The 21,243-nt window shown below is 40.1% G+C and overlaps 1 protein-coding gene across 3 annotated transcripts in view; it reads right to left on the bottom strand.

Moving 5' to 3' along the window:
* CD109 (CD109 molecule) overlaps nt 1-21,243 on the bottom strand; it is a 136,837-nt gene that overhangs the window by 92,497 nt on the left and 23,097 nt on the right. For all 3 annotated transcript variants that reach the window (XM_024248537.3, XM_063724863.1, XM_054557758.2), the window contains exons 3-5: nt 17,171-17,199; nt 9,880-10,110; nt 3,952-4,077 (exon numbers count right to left, since the gene is read on the bottom strand). In XM_024248537.3, coding sequence (XP_024104305.3) covers nt 3,952-4,077; nt 9,880-10,110; nt 17,171-17,199 — 386 coding nt within the window. The remainder of the gene's footprint in view (nt 1-3,951; nt 4,078-9,879; nt 10,111-17,170; nt 17,200-21,243) is intronic.

Raw genomic sequence — 21,243 nt, 5'->3', positions numbered from 1 at the left:
AGCCGTCAAGTATTGTTTTACTTAAAGGATCCTTTTCCTGACCTAGGACAAAGGGTAACTGAAGAATACCACTTTCTGATTACCTGTATAGTCATTACAAATCAAAGCTCTGATAACTCCGGTAATTCTTAAAGAGATTGTCCATCAGTGGGAATACTCATATCATTCCATATTTTTTCTACAGACAAAATGGAATTTCAAAACTCTCCCGAAGGCTGTGTATGATGGCTCACACATGTAATCCCAGCACTTTGTGAGGCCAAGGCAGAAGGATTGCTTGAGTCCAGGAGCTCAAGATCAGCCTGGGCAACATAACAAGACCCTGTCTCTATGAAAAAGAAAAAAAATTTTTTTTAATTAGGCAGGCGTAGTGGCACATAGCTGTAGTCCCTGCTACTCAGGAGGCTGAGGCAGGAGGATCACTTGAGCCCAGGAGTTCGAGGCTGCAGTGAACTATGATTGTGCCACTTCACTCTAGCCTGGGTGACAGACGACAACCCTGTCTCTTACAAATTAAAAAATTTAAAAAATACTTTCTTTTTTTTTTTAGACGGAGTATCGCTCTGTCGCCCAGGCTGGAGAGCGGTGGCGCGATCTTGGCTCGCTGCAAGCTCCGCCTCCCGGGTTCACGCCATTCTCCTGCCTCAGCCACCCGAGTAGCTGGGACTACAAGCGCCCTCCACCACGCCCGGCTAATTTTTCGTATTTTTAGTAGAGACGGGGTTTCACCGTATTAGCCAAGATGGTCTCCATCTCCTGACCTCGTGATCCGCCCGCCTCGGCTTCCCAAAGTGCTGGGATTACAGGCGTGAGCCACCGCGCCCCGCCAATACTTTCTTGAAAATAAATATTTTCCTTCCCTGAGTTTTATATTGAGAATGGTGACTGCCTCCGAAAAGTAAAAATATAGCCTCTAATGGTGGGCTATTTAAATAATAAATACATTTCCTCCATGTTATTATTCACTACTAAAAGAAAAGGGGTTTAATAACAAGAAATATACAGTCCTTTAATGCTGCGCAGTAGTCAAAAACAAAAGCTAGAGACCAAGGCCACAGTTGCTTCTCATAACATTTCCTTGGTTATACTGACCCCTGGTGGTTCTAAAAGGGCTCTTTTTTTTAAGGGGCTTATTTTTTCTTAGTTGAATGCCTCAAATTAACATACCTCGAATGACGAGTACCTGACCAATATTCTTGTCTTCAAAAAGATAAAGATGCTTTATAGAATATAGAAAAGGGAAAATTGCATTTGGTTCAAGACGAATTATTGTTATATAGTTTTCACACATTCGTTTTAAGCAAATACTGCTTTCTACTTACATGCAAAAGCACTGAACTTGGTCCCAGGAACAGAGAGGTGAGCAAGACCAGAAGGTCACCAGCTTTACAAAGGCTACTGTCTATCATGGACCGCTAATTAAAAGTGACATGAATGAATTAAGGGAAGCACACAGTACTATGGGAATGTCTGGAACAGCCAGGCCACTTTAGAGAATGCCTGCAGGTTAAAAGCAAGTAGCGAGAATAAGGAAGAAAAAACATTCTCAGCAGAGAGAACAGCATGATGAAAGGCTCTAGAATGAGACAGATGGGTGAGTTTAAGAAACTTAAGGGACATAAGATGTCTAAAGCATAGAGTTCAAGAGGAAGGGCGGCACTTCACAAGACTGAAAAGTTGGGTAAGGGTCAGATCTTGCAAATGCTTTTCATTTTTTAAGCACCTAATTTTCCTTAAGAACATTTTTTTTCTATAAAAGCAATATGACAAGCCAAGTCCACAAACCACAACATGATGAATCCTATAAATCTTTCAAAGTATAATCTCACATCTTCTGCAAAGTCTCCCTCTGTTATTCCATCCCCCTCTCTTCTGGTACTTATTCCATCCACCATTCAATGAACAAATTAATCCCTCAGCGCCTGTTATCCAGCTAAAACTGCTCTTGCTGGTCATTGTGCAGAGGTGGCGTCTGAATGGACCAACAATGGACACCTCAACCCGGGGCGGCCCACCCACAGGCTGCCAGCCACCTGTGCAGAGGCTTGCTTTAAAGACTCTGGGCATGATGGTTATTTAGCTAAGCTAATGGAATCAGAAGAACTGAAGAACACCTCAAAGGTTGGCAGAAGAGTGAAAGGAGAACAGAGCAGACCATGGGAGACAGAAGGAGCAGCTGGCCCCAAAACATTGGTGCTTGTGCTAACAATAAACCCTCTTTATCACCAAGCTGGACTGAGCACCTTACAATTCCTCTGCTATTGCACTGCCTTGTGTTTGTCTGTCCCCCTTATGTCATTTAATTTTTATCATATTGTTCATGTCACCATGACAATGACCTTTGAAAATGGAGGTCATGTGTTTACCTTCTTTGTATTCATCACAACCATAAAGTCCTTAACACATACTGGGTTGGTGGGTGGGTGGGTGGATGGAAGGATCGATGGATGGATGGATGGATGGATGGACAAAAAAAAAGTGATTCTTAAGAATTTAAGTGGGAACTGAAAATAATATTCAAACTACTTTAAACTCACAATGTGCTTCCTAATCTACACCGCCGTCATTCTCCACATGCTCCAGTAACATCAACTTCTCCCAAATCCCCAGACCATAAGGTTCTCTTCCATTTTCCCTACTCCTACACAAATTTTTCCCTATTTTCTAAGTTTCACAAATGCCTACTCTTTCCACTTTCTCTACAAGCTCAGATACAAAGGTTTAAAAATAAAAGCAAAGTACTCATAGTTTGTATACAACAATATAATTTATGCAAAAAAAAAAAAAAAGAATTCCACTTCCCCTAGAACTCATCACACCCTGCTCTAGGCTTCCATTTATAATGGTGGTTATTATTACACTGTTATAAGTAAGGAAATAAGCAAAGACCTCACTGCAAATTGTCCATGACTTTAATGGTTATGCATTACATTGTTCTCTAAAAGTATGAGCCCCTTTCATAATATTGCCTCAAATGTTCTTTAAAACCACATCATACATTCAGTAGAGCTTTTGCTACCTTAAAAAGAATAATATTGGTAAACACATCATACAAACACCCATAAAGATGCAGGGTGGCCATGAAGCAAATATTGAGAGTCCATTGTGCCTCCAGCACTGTTCTCATTCATACAGGTCAATTCACATACCAGTCCCACCTACTCAAGGCTCAGCAACAATGCTTAGAATAAGCTATAATTTCATGCATTTCATATTACATATCTTCCCCTTTAGATACAGAAAAAAAATGATTATATCTTATATGTTTATATGTCACATAAATATAGAAAAATATAAAGGTTTACATGTTACATACTAAATGACCAATTTATATCACATAAAACAGTTAAGTCTCATTGCTTTTTAAAATTATTTCCATCCCATTGTGTTTGTGTCTCATTCATTCCAATAAATGCCCTCCATTTAGATGTATATGGCATTTAATGCCCTCCGTTTAGATTTCAGAGCTATACAAGTTGGCAGCAAGTAAAGGCAATAGGTGTAGAAGCTAGGGAAAAAGGATTGGGGAACAGCAGTAGGTGTGGCTATTTAAGTCACTGTTTCTTAAAACAAAGATAAAAGTAGGTTAATCTAATCACTCATTAGGAGTCATTATTCTAAGGCATAAAATTTGCCAAATAATAGCTATGTGTTCATTACTTAGTTTTAAAACAATACATGAAACAAATAAGTAAACGTTGTGTACTAAAATGTCAAAATGTTTTAACCTTTACACATCATATCATAGAAAAAGACAACAGTTATGAAAATTCTAATGTGTTAGAATGAAGGCTAGATAAACATCATAAATTAAAAATAAACCGTTTAAATTGTCTAAATGTTCACATTAATTTTTTTCTCTTCATTGTATAAATGACTTTGGAGATTTTCCCCCACCTGACCTAATTAAATCACTTTAACATTCCCCCAAAAAAATATATTTATACTCACATTCACTTGAACTTGAATAGACCAGTCACCAAGTATTGGATGGGAAGATAGCTGAAAAGTTTTGGAAATGACTCCAAGATCACTTTGTTGTGACAACCACTGTTGGATCAAATTTGATTTGGGGTCCTAAAATGAAAACCAGACATGTAAGTATGTAGAGGCTGCCCATGTGCATGTGTATCCTATCAGGTTAGGAACAATGCCTTGCAGCATTCCCACCCAGGTCCAGAACTTTACTCCAAAATATGGCACAAATATGGCTGGATGGCAGGATGTGAGGATGGAAAGAAGGAGACAAATTAGAGATATATTAACCTAACAAAGTTAAAAGGTCTGGAAATGTGAGAGAGGAATCTAGGATGACTGCTGGAATGGCTTGGATGAATGCTGCATGAACATTTTGGAAAACGTAGGCTCTATATTACTAAAGAAGACAAATCAAAGTTTATTCTTTTCTCATATTTCTCCTGAGTTCATCTTGATTCTGCTCCACCTTTTAATTCCTGGCACCCTGTTTCCTTCTACATGAAACACTACAACATGTACATCACCAAACCCCTGGTGGCGGCGGTGGTGGTAGTAGTGTTAAAAGAAAATGTAACTGTAGAGATAACAGGCCCCATTTATTAAAGGCTCAATATGTGTCAGGCACTCTGCCTTATCTCTAATCATTACAATTCTCCTTTAGGACATGGTTATCCTCACTTTATAGTTGAGAAAACTGATTCCTGGAGAGGGAGGTACGCATTCAAGTGACTGGCATGACTCAATATTACAGCACCAGTGCACGATGAAATTCAGAATCCAAACTTATGTCTGCCTTTTAACTCAACAGAAGCATATTGGAGAGATGTTTAAACAAGGATATACATGGAAAACACTTCACTCTTCCTATAACCTCCCAAACAACAATCCCTTCATGCAACATTTATCCAAGCCATTCCAGCAGTCATCCTAGATTCCTCTCTCACATTTCCAGACCTTTTAACTTTGTTAGGTTAATGTGTCTCTAATTTGTCTCCTTCTTTCCATCCTCACATCCAGCCACCATGTCCTATTTTCTAACTAATGCAACTAATCTTCCCCCTCTAGTCTTGCCCTCTCCAATACATCTTCCCCACTACCAACAGTGTGATCCATCTGAAACACAAATCTGAGAATGAGTTACAGTGGTTGAAATACTTGGCACAGTCCCTGGCATATAAAAGCAGTGACTATACACTTTTTATAGTCCCTGATTATAGTATATGATGATTATACTAGACCACTAGGTACCCAGGGCTTTTGTTTGCCTACAGGAAGTCTACACTTCTTTGCCTAGTTTACAAGGCCCTTACTAATACTACTCCATCTATATTTCTAGGCTCATCTTCCTCCAAACATACAGATTTGTTTGCAGTTTATTCCCAAAAGCCCATGCGTGTAGGTCTCTGCAGCTGCTGCATGGAAATCCCTCCCTTCCTTGTCCACTGGTGAAATCAGTTTCAGCTTCTTGCCGCCTATACATGCCTCCAATAGGCAGAGGTGACTGCTTCCTGGAAAGTCCCTAGTATATCTGGAGTTTATCTCTCTTGAATACATATTTTTGTTAAAGGCAGTAAAATATGTTTATTTTACATATTTTATTTTGCCAAAAATCTGTATTTTATTATTCCCAACTAGACTGTGACTGAGAGCAGGGGTTGAATATTTTCCCTTAGACTTATGCTCTAAACTTTGCCTAGAAGTAGTGAGTGGGGCCAGTTATTAGAACAGAAGAAACCTCTCTCCCAGAGTGGAGATATGACAGTTAGGGGTAAGTACAATGCTGAGAACTGTGCAGAAAGCAGTCTAATAAGCCAGAAACCAATTGTGAAAACCAGAGACCAAAAGCAAGTCAAGAACAAGCAGGTCACTGTATCCTTGGCAAACTCCTGGGCCAGGCATTGTAATGAGCAGTTGGCCCTACTGTGCCTGCCACAGCATGATGCATGGGAGGGCTATGAAGTTCAAAGGCTCAGGAACAAAGGAAGAAATACAAATAGCCAATAAATACATGCTGTCTAGTAATTAAGGAAATACAAATGAAAACAATATAATAGTGTGTTTCTTCTGTCAGACTGACACAGATAAAAATAATAATAACAATAATTCTTGGTGTTACCTGAAGTGGAGGAAAACGGAATGTCCATATTCTACTGAAACATTATGGTAATGAGGGCATACATTTCTCCTGGACAATGAAGTCTGAACTGACCTCATTGATGGCTTTGTACCTGGGGGATCTGGAGGGTTGGGGGAGAATGAGATAATTCCTCTGCTTTCCCAAGCCTGTCTTGGACCTAGGTCTAACTGTCACCAATAAGGCAGAGGGAGAGAATGCAGAAACACCAGACGTCTACAAGGCACATCAGGATTTGAACCAGCCAAGCATGGTGATGTCACAGCAGAGCCCAGCATTTGCATGTGGCCATCTGCTGCTACGACACAGCCATGTACAGTATGAGCAATACCCCTGTCACAGCCAGAAAAGCTGCAGGCCACAGATCCTGGAATAGTGGCCCCACATGCCCTTCGAGTCACCTTTAGATGGCTCTGGATCTCTGTCAGATGCCTCAACACAGCACACAGTACCTGATTGTCTCAAGCAGTAAGCTCCCTGGCTGGAGAATATGCCTGTGAGAACTATTTCTGGATTATGTGTGAAGGACATGTCTGTCCAGCATGTAGAATTAGAGAATTCAAATCACTCAAATAAGGTAGCCTCCTCACCCGGCCAGGGGTCAGGTTCTGAGTTAGTCACCACTGCTCCAAAACAGAGTGTCAGGGCACAATAACAGGATATACCCCCAGGCCAATAACACCTGTTCCCCTACAAGATCATTTACCCATACTAGCACCAACAACTTCTGGATGGAGAGGTCAGAGCAGAAGCCATGCCAGCTGCCATCAGAGTGTCAGAGGCACTCAATTCCATTGTGTCAGGCCAAATTGGCTAGAGGAGGCCAGAAGCGTGGGAGACACAGGTTATGTTTTTTCTACTGCCAAAAGGCCTCGAAGCTCCTTTCCCTCCTGAGAACACCAGTTATTGGGGCATGCAAAATGAATAATACCCAAAGATGGCCTGCAGTCCCCAATAACAACAATGAACACTCTGAAGGTGCTGTGACCGTCAGTATCTTAGCTACATCCTGCAGCCATTTCTGGCTGGGCAAGATGGGCCCCGTTAACTCTCAAGTGCACTTCTCCACATCAGCCTGCAGGTGGTGCTGTGCCAAGGAGTACAACTGTCTCAGTCAGGGGCTCCAGTTCAGGCTAAGTCCCAATTTTTTCTGAAAAGTTTTGCCAAGACACCAATTATTCCACACTGAAAGATGTAGAAAATATCATAGACTTGTAAACCTGGCCCAAATGTCTGTTTTCAGCTGAAAGAGTTCACATCACTGCTCCCACCTGGCCTCTGCAAGTTACAAGGAGGAAGGCAGCTAGACCTAAGTCCACATTTGAGCATCACCTCCCAGGTACAGAGACAGGAACATGGCCACCCCTCACTCACAGCTCCAAAACACTTTGGGTTCCAGGTAGAATTTTAGTTTAAACTCCCCTCCCCTGGCCAAGAGGGTCATATCGGTACCAGAGCTAACAAGAGGAAAGTCTCTCTGAGCCCTTTCCAGAAAGCCAAACGTGGTCTGCTAAGTCCCAAACTGCACAGAAGAGCCCAAAGAATCTGCAAATCAAAGGTTCAAAGGAAGATACTAGAGCAGAGTAGAGAGGCAGAACTATGAAAATGCACAGACTAATTATCCAGAACCAGCAGGGTTAGTTCTGGGTTAATGTCTAGAACAGGCAATTTATGCAGTGCTAACTTTTATTTGCCTGCAATAGAAGGAAGCATTGAATGTAAACACCCAGAGATAGCCAGACATTTATTAAACCATCTATTGTACACATCCTTTCTGGCATACAGTAAGCTCTCCATATATGTGGGTAAATGATGAAAGATGGTATGAATGGAGTCAGTTCAACTCTGCTCAGAGGGTGACATGAATTTAGAAATGCTATTCACTATGTCAACCTGCTTTATAAACATTCCATTACATACCAAAGGCAAACTCTGAAATAACGCTAGTTCAATTCAAGAAATATGCATTGAACACCATGGCAACAAATGTGATACTGGCTACAAATATATCTTGGCTCAAAGTTAAATGTATACATGTTGATTTGATTGGGTTTTGTTGTTTTAATTTATAACAACAAATAAACTAAGAATAGAAAGATACCAAACTAAAAGGCCTACTTTACCTTCCACGCTACGTTATTCATTAGAATATCTGGAGTAACCAATGTCCTGAGACTAAAGAGGTTCCCAGGACCAGAGACTTTTCAGTTTTAAAATCAGGGGCATCCCAGGCAGACTGGGATGTTAGTCACCCTATTTCCAAGTAATGATCAAATGTCCAGTGTTCTTCTCTGTTTAAATATAGAAAACCAGGTCCAGCTGGATCTCAGTTGTCTTCAACTTGATTCTCACAGGAAAGCACTCAGTGTGCTAACCACAGTGCCTCCAAATCATCAGAGTATTAAGCAGCAGAGACAAAATTACTACCTTTCAAAAGGGGTTCCTAAAATAATAATAATGGCTAACGTTTAGTGAGCATGTACTATGTGCCAGACACAGTTCTAAATGGTTTACTTGAATTATCTCACTTAAGCCTCATAAAAACCTTGTGAGGTTTTATTATTACATATTTTCTAGATAAGGAAACTGAGGTTCTAGAAGGTTAATTAATTTACCCAGGATCACACAGCTAGCATCTAGCATCTATTCTTCTTAGAGCTGACAGTGATCCTTTTAAGATGTTAAGTTAGATTACATCAAGTCTCGCCTCAGAATTCTCCAGTGAATTCTCACTTCACTTAGCATAAGTTTCAAAGTCCCTATCATGGCCAGTAAGGCGCTGCATGAGCCCCACCCCAACCCATCTACTTGTATACGACCTCATCTCCTAGCACCTGTCCCCTCGCCCCAGGGCTCCAGCACACTGCCAGCTTGTTGTTCCTCCAATGCGCCAAACAAGCTCCCCCTCAGGGCCTTTCCATGTGCTTCCCCCTCTGTATGGGCTTATTTTCTTTTACTGTCTTTGGCTCTCTGCTCAAACCAGTCTTCCCAGACAACCCTAGAGAAAGCAACAAACATGCTGGGCGCAGTGGCTCACGCCTATAATCCCAGCATCTTTGGGAGGCTGAGGTGGGTGGATCGCGAGGTCAGCCTGACCAACATGGAGAAACCCCGTCTCTACTAAAAATTCACATTTAGGCAGACGTGGTGGCACATGCCTATAATGCCAGCTACTCAGGAGGCTGAGGCAGGAGAATGGCTTGAACCCAGGAGGCGGAGGTTGCAGTGAGCCAAGATCATGCATTGCACTCCAGCCTGGGCAACAAGAGTGAAACTCCATCTCAAAAAAAAAAAGAAGAAAAGTAGCAAACACAAACTCTCTCTCTCTCACTCCCTTTTTCTCTCTCATACACACACACAAATACATACATATCTGTCCCTTTATAAATATATATTTGTATGTTTATTTATTATGTCTGTCTCCTACTACCCACTGAAAAATAAACTCAGTGTCAGCAGGGACTTAATCTCTTCTGTTCACTGCCCTATCGCTGTGCCTGCAACACAGAAGTTTAATAAATGTTTGACAACTGTATAAATCAATGAAGACGCCAGGCCTGGAACTCAAGCAGGTTGACTCTAAAGGCTGAGCTCTTAACCCAGTGCTGCATGCACCACCTTCTTTCCTATTAGAGGAGTTCCATGTTGGGAGGGAAGCTTATCTTAGGTGAATTCTAAGATATTCCAGTGTCAACACAAGCAGAACTTCCCAGAGGGGGTTAGTAAGATGGCTAGAATTCCTTGCTTCATTTCTGTCTGGCACTTACCTTAATGAGAATGTTTAAAGAGGTTTTGTAAGGCTTGAAATCTGAGAAAAGTGTAACAATGCGAAACTTCACTTCTTGCTTTGGCTTGTATAAGGCCTTGTCTGTTTGAATGAAGACAGATATTCTCTTGGTCTCAAATGATAAGCGCGTACTATTAGAGAATAAAATCTCATCCTGGGTACGTCCTGTTACACGTAGCTCATAAATCTCATCTGCACTGTTCAGAGGTAGCTGGGGGGAAAAAGAGATCACACATCAAGGTCTCATTATTTTACCTCAAAAATGTTTTAATTACAAGTTAGAATAAAAAAGTAAATACACAGTATTATCAAAAGTAACTGCGATGTTGAAAATTTGCCCCTCCCAGGCATCAGAGTTAAACAATTTGTTTTCCCTCTTTTAACTTCCTGCAGTTTGCTCTCCAGTTACATCACAGGGCTCCTGGAATGGGGGACACATAGCCCACTGCTCTCCCTCAGCAGGAGTCACCTTGCCATTTCCTATTCCAAGTGCAAATTCATCCTCCCTAACAGTTATTGCAGGTCAGAATATTTAACATCCTTCAACCTTCTTTTCCACGCTCACCCTATTTGAGGCAGTCAACTGATGAAAGGCTCTTCTGCACAAAATTTGTTTTCTTGCTATATTCTCTCAACCTGTTTTCTGAGATGCATTCTCCTAATGCATCTTGCGCATATGTGTCATAGTCTTGGTAGGGATGATGATGCTGCTACTTCTATTACTACTATTAATAACAGAAATCCTTCCCGGGCACAGTAACTCACACCTGTAATCCCAGCACTTTGGGAGACCAAGGTAGGCAGATCACCTGAGGTCAGGAGTTTGAGACCAGCCTGGCCAACATGGTGAAACCCCATTTCTACTAAAAATACAAAAATTACCCAGGTGTGGTGGCACGCGCCTGTAGTCCCAGCTACTCTGGGAGGCTGAGGCAGGAGAATCGCTTGAACATGGAGGTTGCAGTGAGCCGAGATCGTGCCACTGCACTCCAGCCTGGGCAACAGAGCGAGAATTTGTCTCAAAATAATAATAATAATAGTAATAACAATAGAAGTCCTACCTTCTAGCATTAGCAGACCAGAGCCATAATGAGCAGTTTACCTGCACTATGTCATTTTAATTCACAACAATCCCTCAGGTGGATATTCTTATTAAAATCATTTCAGACACACACACTACACACAGACGCACACATACACACACACACACCTTGATGTGGTAATTTTAAAATATGTCCAAAAATTCTCTGACTTTAGTCCCTTCAAAAGGTGAAGCCTACTTCCCCAGACTTAGTGATTTCCTTCTAAATCCTAGAATTAGGCTATGTCAGAAAAATAATACCTTCTTCCCTGTTGTCTCTCTTTCTCGCTTGGATCACTCACTCTGGGGGAAGCCAGAGTGGTGTGGTAAGGACACTAGAGAAGTCTGTGGAGAGGCCCACATTGGGAGGAACCAGGGCCTCCCACCAACCACCAACAACCACGTGTCAGCCTAATGAATGAGCTGCCTCACAGAATGTCTTAGCCCTGGTGAAGCCTTCAGATGACTGCAGCCCTAGCTGATATCTTGATTGCAACCTCGTGAGACTCCAAATCAGAAATGCCCAACCATATTGCTCCCAATTCTTCACCCACAAAGACTGTGAGAAGTAATAAAAGTATAATTTATTGTTGTTTGAAGCAAAGTTTTAGAGTTACTTAGCAATAGATAACCAGCATGCTTGACTTTTAGTTGATTTTCGTATTAAAACTGAGGTCCCAAAACTATATCCTGACTCATTTTTGCAAATAAGTTTTGTCTACAGATAGCTCAAAGGAGATTTTCCAATAATAGCAGACATCAGAATGCTATTAATATAGTTAAGAATATGAAGAAAGTGCAAGAAACCACTGTCAACAATAAAATGGTCAGCAGGAAGTATTTAGGAAGAAGAGTACTGATGTCTGCAATTTACTTGGAAATACATTTAAAAATAAGATGAATTAATGGATGGATAGAAAGATGGGTAGATGGATAGATGTATGATAGAGCAAGTATAGTAAAATGTTAATGGTAGACCGTAAGTGGCAAGTATAGGAGTGTTCATTATGAAACATTTTCAAGTTTTTTGTATATTTGAAAAGTTAATAATAAAATGTTAGGAAAAACAATCAGTATGTCACCTTCAAATGACTTCTGGTGTCAATTTTTGCTTTTCTTCAATAAAGAAGTGTTTTGTTTTGTTTTGTTTTGTTTTGAGACGAACTCTTGCTCTGTTGCCCAGGCTGGAGTGCAGTGGCTCAATCTCAACCCCACCTCTTGGGTTCAAGTGATTCTCCTGCCTCAGCCTCCCAAGTAGCTGGGACTACAGGTGTGTGCCACCATGCCTGGCTAATTTTTGTATTTTTAGTAGAGAAAAGGTTTTACCATGTTGGCCAGGCTGGTTTCGAATTCCTGACCTCAAGTGATCCACCGGCCTCGGCCTCCCAAAGTGATGGGATTATACATGTGAGCCACTGCACTCAGCCTAAAGAAGTATTTATTGAGCACCCTTTGTGTACCAGGATGTCCTAGGTACTTGGGATACAACATGAACCAAAGACCTGTGCCCTGGTAGAGCAGAGTCTAGCCTGGAACTTGCAATCTTAAATTATATTTTCTCAAGTGATACTTCAGTCTTCAGACCCTTTGAATCAGATTTCCTAATATTATAAACAAGAAAATATATACGCCAGGAACCAGAATATTATATGCTTATAAATGGCATCGATTTCTAAATATTTCATGTTTAAAAATATATTTGATGGGATTGCTCTTCGTGATTTGATATGTTTATCATTTTTAGTGGCACAGAGGCCCCAGAACAGATGCTAGATTGAAGACTGATGTCAAATTAATGACACAGAGGCCTAGAGCTAAAGAAGCCTATTAACCACAAGCAGGCTAAAGGGTCAGAGAATTAAAATAAATGCAATTATGCCTGAAAACAGTTTATTCTACCTGCTACTCTATCCTCCTTCAGGGAGCTGACACTGACTCAGGGGAAACATTACTGACTATCTTCCTGCTCCTTTGGGTTACCTTAACTAATTTGCTTTTTTAACTTTTCCCCGTTAAAAACCCCACCTTGCCATATATAAAATTTAGGTAATTTGGGATCCTCAAAGACTCAGTGTTAGTCCCAGGGCAGGCCACCCAGAGATGACAATATGGGTCTTGGTGAATCATTAGACCTGGGAGCCTGTATGAAGCATGGGGCATCACCACATGTCTCGGGGTGTCACCACGTACTCCAGGTGCTGCTCCAGAGTCTTGTGGTGTCAGTGCAGACCTCGGTGCTCCATGGTTAACAATGGGGGCGCATAATGAGACTGCAGAAAAGATTATTGACTTTAAGCAATTTTTATAAAAGTTTCTCTCTCTGTGCCAGATCTGGAGTGGGTTATAACCTGCCCACAGCAGAGTGGACACCATGAGGTAATAGAAGCTCCTGCATCTTTACTGGTAAATTGCCTTCTGCCTTCTTGGGGCCACAGTTACTGGAAAAGGTTCCCGAAATTGGTGGGGGGAAGGGGGAAAAAAAAAAGCTGTTCCTTGATAAGTGACTTCCATAGCTCTTACAAAGGAGTCAATTATTTACCCACAGAGATTTTGGACTCCTTGACCACAGGGCACAGGGCTGGAGGAAGGTGCAGTTCCCACAGTGAGAGGCTGTCTGAAAGCAGGACAAGAGTCTGGGAATTGACAATATCCCAAAGCTTTGACCAACAGAATATCAATCAGCCTCTGGATTGGGTGTGTTGATTCTCACTTATGCACGTCTATTTTGTGTATACATAAATGCAAACTCTCTGAGGAGATGATACCTCTCTGCCTAGGATACATAAGGTAAGCATGCTCAAAAACATTCTTACTAGACAATAAATAAGGATTATTTATTCTAATCTGGGCTGTCTAAAGCCATTTCACCTTCTCTGAAAGATTCACTGCTGTAAGGAAACTGAGACAACACAATAGTATTTATCCTCATATACTTCAGGAGTAATGCCAGTTACTAAACATAACAGAGACAATTTTTCAAAATAAAATTGAGAAATCTAAGATGATAGTTTCCATTAAAAATATATTAGTAATTATACTCACACATGAAAAACATTTCTAATCAAATAAAACCACTCCCTCATTTGACAAAGAGAACAAAAGAAGTTTTTCTGCCATATTGTGTACAAAACAATATTTATATTAAGTCTCAATTTATGTTTTTTATTTACTTCATATTGGGGGTTATTTTAGTGTCTTGAAGTACAATGAGTAAATCAGAAATAAAAAACACATTCGTGTTAACACACTTGAAATATTTATATTTTACACTAAAAAGCCATAAAGACCTTAAAAATAATTTAAAATATTACATTTACAAATGTCAGAATGCAAGTGCACTTTAAAAGGTGGTTCTATTCACAGGTATGTTCTCACTGGGGAAAAAAAGTTGGTTCTGCTTTAATTGAAAACTCATTAAAATGCAGAGCCTTCTTTTTTTGTCAAGCATTATCAAATTTGTCCATACACTTTATTTCTAAGTCTTTCATATTGTGCTTTACTAAAAAGAGATACACTCCAAAATATAATCTCTACTAAAGCTTTCAATAGATAATAGCTATATTTATATACAATTGAAATGGCATAATATTAAAAACAAATACTGGATGTCAGAGTTAGTATTTCATATACTTAAGACTTAAAAGAAGTATAGTAGGCTGGGCACAGTGGCTCGCGCCTGTAATCCCAGGACTTTGGGAGGCCGAGGTAGGTGGATCACCTGAGGTTGGTAGTTCAAGGCCAGCCTGACCAACATGGCGAAACCCCGTCCCTACTAAAAATACAAAAAAAATTAGCTGGGCATGGTGGTGCATGCCTGTAATCCCAGCTACTCGGGAGGCTGAGGCAGGAGAATCTGTTGAACCCGGGAAATGGAGGTTGCAGTGAGCCGAGATCACACCGCTGCTCTCCAGCCTGGGCAACAAGAGAGAAACTCTGTCTCAAAAAAAAAAAAAAAAAGAAGTGTAGTAGACAAATTTCTAGTTAATATTAGCTCAGACACGTACAGTTTATACTAGTATCATTGAAAGAAACTCTCATGCCCTTGCCCCACCTTCTCCTTTCAGCCTTTCTACACTTCTGGTATGTGAAACTGCAAACACCTTTGAGGAAACCTGACAATTATTGTGCTTTAGGCTGTGATTCCTGAGCTTAAACCCCACCCTCCTTCTGCTATAGGGCTAATATATGACACAGGATTTATTTTCATCTTACCACTGGAATACCCTTTCAACAAAGTTCTGCACCCAGGCACTGGGGCCAGTATCTAATGTTTTAGGTTATTTTTATGCAATCTAATATTTTATTGCCACAAAGATTGCAGGGTTTTTTTCCCCCACTTCTGCCTGCTTATGCCTTTTTTCCTCCTCTTTCTGTTATTAGCAGCAGTATATTTCTTAGGAAAGAAAGTACAAATATATTATGTAAGAAACAAAATAGATATAGCATACTAAGTAATTTTTATAAAGTATTGTTTGAGAGTACAATATTCTCTATGAACCCCCCAAAATAAATGTGATTTCTGAATGTGCTTGACAAGTAACTTTCAAAAGGTACTAAGTGGGCCAGGTGTGGTGGCTCACTCCTGTAATCCCAGCACTTTGGGAGACCAAGGCAGGAGGGATGCTTGGGCCCAGGAGTTTGAGACAAGCCTAGGCAACATAGGGAGACCTGTTTCTACAAAAAATAAAAAATTAGCCAGGCATGGTGGCACATGCCAGTAGTCGGGAGGCTGAGGTGAGAAGATTGCTTGAACCTGGGAGATTGAGGCTGCAGTTAGCCATGATTGTGCCACTGAACTCCAGCCTGGGCAACAGACCAAGACCTATCCCAAAAAAAAAAAAAAAAAAAAAAAAAACATTTAAGGTAATGAGCAAACCTGGCTTATGAGGTAATGCTGATACTAATCAAGTATACAATGTGTCAGGACCTAAGTCATTAGTCCTCTGTTCTCAGAAAAGTACACATATCAAACTGCACCTGCTGTTGGATGCTGTGGTTTACTATACTGTACATTAAGCATGTAAAGCCCCAAAACAAAGCATAGTAATGAAAGCATAAACTTCCAAATCAAAGCTATAGGAAGATTCATCCTCAAACATTTAATAATAAGATTTTATGAATCTCTCAACAAAATAATAACCCCTTTCCATTTCTATAGCAAGTGCTACAACACTTCCACATCTCATTTCACTCCAGGACATGCTGTGAGATAAAGATGGTATCTTCATTCTCTTTTCCAAGGCCAGGGCTATGGTAAGGTGAGTGAGGCACTTGTCTAAGGTGCAAAATTTAAGGGGGTACCAAAAAATTTAGCAATCGAGAAAATAATATTTTAATACAATATTTTAAAATATCAAAATTAATGCAAAAAATTATAAACAAAAAAGTCGAAGTTTTAAACAAAGACAGGGTCAATATTACGGATTTTTCCTTTTGCCTCAAGTTCTAGTATGTCTCAGCATGGCACTGCTCTTTTCAAGCACAAGGAAACTGAGGAGCAGAGTTCCACACTAGAAGGCTCATTACGACAGAAGCAGGAGCAAACGAGCCCAGATGCCTTTTTTTTTTTAACTTTTATTTTAAGTTCAGGGGTACAAGTGCAGGTTTGTTACATAGGTAAACTTGTGTCATGGGGGTTGTCGCACAGATTATTTCATCACCCAGTTGCTAAGCCTAGAACCCATTAGCTATTGTTCCTGATCCTCTCCCTCCTCCCTCCCCCTACCCTCCAGTAGGCCCCAGTGTGTGTTGTTCCCCTCTATGTGTCCATGTGTTCTCATCATTCAGCTCCCACTTATAAGTGAGAACATGTGGTGTTTAGTTTTCTGTTCCTATTTTAGTTTGCTAAAGATAATGGCCTCCAGCTCCATCCATGTTCCTGCAAAGGACATGGTCTCGTTCTTTTTTATGACCAGTCCAGATTTCTGTGCTAATAGTCCAGGCCAGTTTCCTTCAGTGAAGTCTTCTATTTTACAAGAGGAAAATCTCTGCCAAGAGTTTGAAGAGCCTCATAATCAATCTCCTTGAAATAATATTATTCATAAATAATCTGAAGGCTGAACTAAACTCCAGCCAAACTTACATGAAATGTGAAATGTGTGAATTGACATAAAATCCAATAAAATATTAATTTATTTAGTTCACTGATACAATATATTTCTGAAACCAAATTTTTTAAATGGATACTTACTGATGGAAGAGTAAGTGTCTTAAAAGAGCCTAAAAGGAAAACAGAAAAGAAAACAGAGTTAGCACAATTTGAATATGATGATAGAATACAAACCTCCAAAACTCTCCCAATACTCTTACCTGTGTAGGTGGAATCATAAATACATTTGGTGAAACCAAAATGACATTTAAATGCCCAGAAGACCCAATAAATTATTACATATTTTTGTGCCAAACAATTAAAAATCAGGATTAAAAGGGTATCAGTGGGCGAACCCAAAAAACATTAGGTTCTGCTTCTCTTTGCCATTATCATTTTTGTTGTCGTTGTTGCTGCTGCCCTTGTTGCTATTTTAAGGTTATACGTGCTTGCGGGACACTTCACACACTGTACAGAAGTAGCCTGAGGTTTATTTCTTGTCCTCATACCCTCGTGATAAAGGAAGAAAGGAAGGCATTAGTCATGTCAGGGGTGAGCTGGGACTCAAAACTGACTCATGAGTACTGGGGTGACGCAGACTTTTTCTCGTGTAAAGTTTCTATACATAGGACTGCTAATTAAACTCATGCCAATTTCTCATCAGATCCATTTATTTCAAGGGGAAAAATGGTTTCATGTTAAAAATAAGAGAACTTGTCCAAAGTTCCTATCGAAGATGGCAGGCCCTTGGGAAATAAAATGGAGCAAAAGATGATTTTAAAGAGAGAGAAGGAAATAATAGGCTCCGGTTCCTTCATTCATTTAAAAACTAGCACAATGTGCAAGACAGACAAGATCCCTCTCCTCCAGGAAGCCAAATGGGTCTATCATGTGAGAGCAGAGGCACCAGAGCACAGCACAGTACACAGCAGGGGTTAACCTAGCAGCATCTGGCATCAGACCACATCAAGAATTTGATACCTACTGGCCCTGTCCTTGAACAAATTACCTGATTCTCTAGCTCAATTTTTTTCATCCATAAGATGAGGATGCTAATAATCATACCAATCTCATGAGGTGGTTGTAAGGAATAAGTATGTTGATATCCGTAAAGCATACAGAACAGTTCCTGACACATAGAAAACACTTGATATATATTAGCTATTATAGTGTCAAAAAGCTTGAAGAGTTTTCCATTGGAGATGTCATATGCCCCTATAGACGTGGTCTTCAAATTTTTATGATAGAGTACTCCATCAATAAAAATACTTGGTATACCTTACCAATGTCAAATTAGATTTATAAAATTATATACATGTATTTTCTCAACCAAAATATTAAACATTAGAAAAACTTTATAGCCAGGCACAGTGGCTCACACCTGTAATCCCAGCACTTTGGGAGACTGAGGCAGACAGAACACCTGAAGTCAGGAGTTCAAGACCAGCCTGGCCAACATGGCAAAACCCCATCTCCACTAAAAACTACAAAAATTAGCCAGGCATAGTGGCACGCCTGTAGTCCCAGCTACTTGGGAGGCTGAGGAAGGAGGATTGCTTGAACCCAGGAGGTGGAAGTTGCAGTGAGCTGAGATCACATCACTGCACTACAGCCTGGGCAACAGAGTGAGACTCTGTCTCAAAAATAAATAAATCAATCAATAAAAAGAAAAAGAGAAACACTTTAACTTCTTAGTTTTGCTTAATAAAATAATAGAAATAAAAATTACTGGCTGGGCATGGGTGGCTCATGCCTGTAATCCCAGCACTTTGGGAGGCCGAGGCAGGCGGATCATGAGGTCAGGAGATCGAGACCATCCTGGCTAACATGGTGAAACCCTGTCTCTACTAAAAATACCAAAAATTAGCCGGGTGTGGTGGCGGGCGCCTGTAGTCCTAGCTACTCAGGAGGCTGAGGCAGGAGAATGGTGTGAACCCAGGAGGCGGAGCATGCAGCGAGCTGAGATCGTGCCACTGCACTCCAGCCTGTGCTACAGAGGGAGACTCCATCTCAAAAAAAAAAAAAAGAAAGAAAAATTACTACATTTTCTACTTCCATCCTTATAAATGGTCTTATATACTCTTAGACGTGTGCACACTCACTTTGAAGACTACCACCCCAGTGGGCCTCCATGAAATACAAGTATGTTTTCAGGAACAGATAAGTAATTCATCACCATCACTTACCACCTAGCACAGATCAGTTCACCTAATAACTGTCATCATAGGAAGCAAAGAGCAAGACTCTTAAATAACAGGATATTGAACATGATGTTTCAAAAAGGTGAAGAAGGAAGTATCGTGGAACAGATATACATAGTACAGGTAGGACAAGCAGCACATCGGAGGGATGAAGGGAAGGCACCTAGAGAAAATGATGCCAGTGTCTAGGGTTGTAGGATATGGAGAAATTAGCCATATGAGCAAAGAGGGATACAATGTTACAGGCAGAAGAGCAGCAAATGCAAAGCAGTGGAGATCAACCTGAGTCTACCAAACCAAAGAGCTGGGTGAGCAAAGACCACAGCCAGAAAGAGAGCAGTAGCCAGGAGGCCTGGCCTGATCAAAAGCGGCTCTTTGGACAAGATGAGGCCTCACCAGGATTATCCCAGTTGACACTGTTATTCCAGCATCCTGATTTAGCATTTGTCCTGGATCTTTTTGGTTAGCAAAATATTATTCTAGGATGGGTTTAATGTGCACATAAATTAACTTTGAAAATGTTTTATTCTTTAATTGACAAGTAATAATTGAATATATTTATGGTATACCACATATAGATGATAGATGTATACCTTATGGAATGAGGTATACCTTATGGAATGGCTAAACCACACTATTTAACATGTGCCTTACCTCACATAACTACCTGTGGAAAGGAACAATTAAAATTATACTCTCAGCAATTTTTAAGTATACAATATGTTGATATTAACCATAGTCACCATGCTGTACACTAGATCTCCTGAAATTATTCCTCCCGTATAACTGAAATTTTGTGTCTATTGATCAACATCTCCCCATTCCTTTCACCTTCTGGTAACTGCCATTTTACCCTTTGTTTCTATGAGCTCATCTTTTTTTACCCTCCACATATAAGTGAGATCATGCAATATTTGTTTTTCTGTGCTTGGCTTATTTCACTTAACATAATGTCCTCCAGGTTCATCCATGTCACTGAAAATGACAGGACCTCCTTCTTTTTACATTTTTTTGGTAAAAAAAAAAATGGCTGAATAGTGTTCCATTATGTATATATACCACACTTTCTTTATCCATTTATCCATTGATGGACACTGACATCGATTCCATATCTTAGATATTGGGAATAATGCTGCAGTGGATGTAGGGGTGCAGCTATCTCTTCAACATACTGATTTCATATCTTTGGATATACACCAGTTGTGCTTTGGGAGTATCTTACCTTGTAGGAAGAAACTTCTGTTCATTAAGCTTACTTTTAATGGGAAAGATTTATTATATTCTATACTGAATTGAAGTGAAATTGAAAAGCCCTAGGATATTTCAGCAAGTAAACTTCGTAAAACTTTCAAAGGAACCATAAATAGAGACAATTTACTGGACAAATTTTGTCCTGTAAAAACATTTGTTGAAGAGAAGCATGGGGCTCTGCAAGCAGACCCTGTGAAATATTTGGGCTGAAACATTTAAATATTGCAATACGGGGGTGTTGGGGGATGGAATTGAGAATACCATCCATGTAGCAGAATTTGTTCTGATCTTATCAGGTACTTGAGCATGTGTGGAGAGGGTGTTTTCTTAATTGAAAATATTATGGTCAGATCACTTGAATAATAAAATAAATAATGGGTTACAACCTACTGAATACAAGAATCTATGAGTTCATGCTGATGTACAATTAAATACATGACTGAGTGAAAGAGAAGAAAGAGTTATTCCTTACCACAGAATTCCAACTAATAGATGTAGAAGGAATCGTGGAATTCAAAAATTTCACAACTATCACAAAAATAATGGCAATAATCATCAATCTAGCATGTACAGGCTAAATGAGAATTGTGAGAAATAATAAACCATTGTTGTTTTAATCTACTAAGTCTGGGGGCGGCTTGTTTCACAGCAACAGTTCACTGGAACACTACAGAAATGAGCAAGATTAACTAGCAACTCTTTAAAGCTGCTCAGTCACATACA

Source organism: Pongo abelii, chromosome 5, assembly GCF_028885655.2.
Source record: "Pongo abelii isolate AG06213 chromosome 5, NHGRI_mPonAbe1-v2.0_pri, whole genome shotgun sequence".
Taxonomy (NCBI): domain Eukaryota; kingdom Metazoa; phylum Chordata; class Mammalia; order Primates; family Hominidae; genus Pongo; species Pongo abelii.
This window is presented reverse-complemented; position numbering and strand designations above follow the sequence as displayed.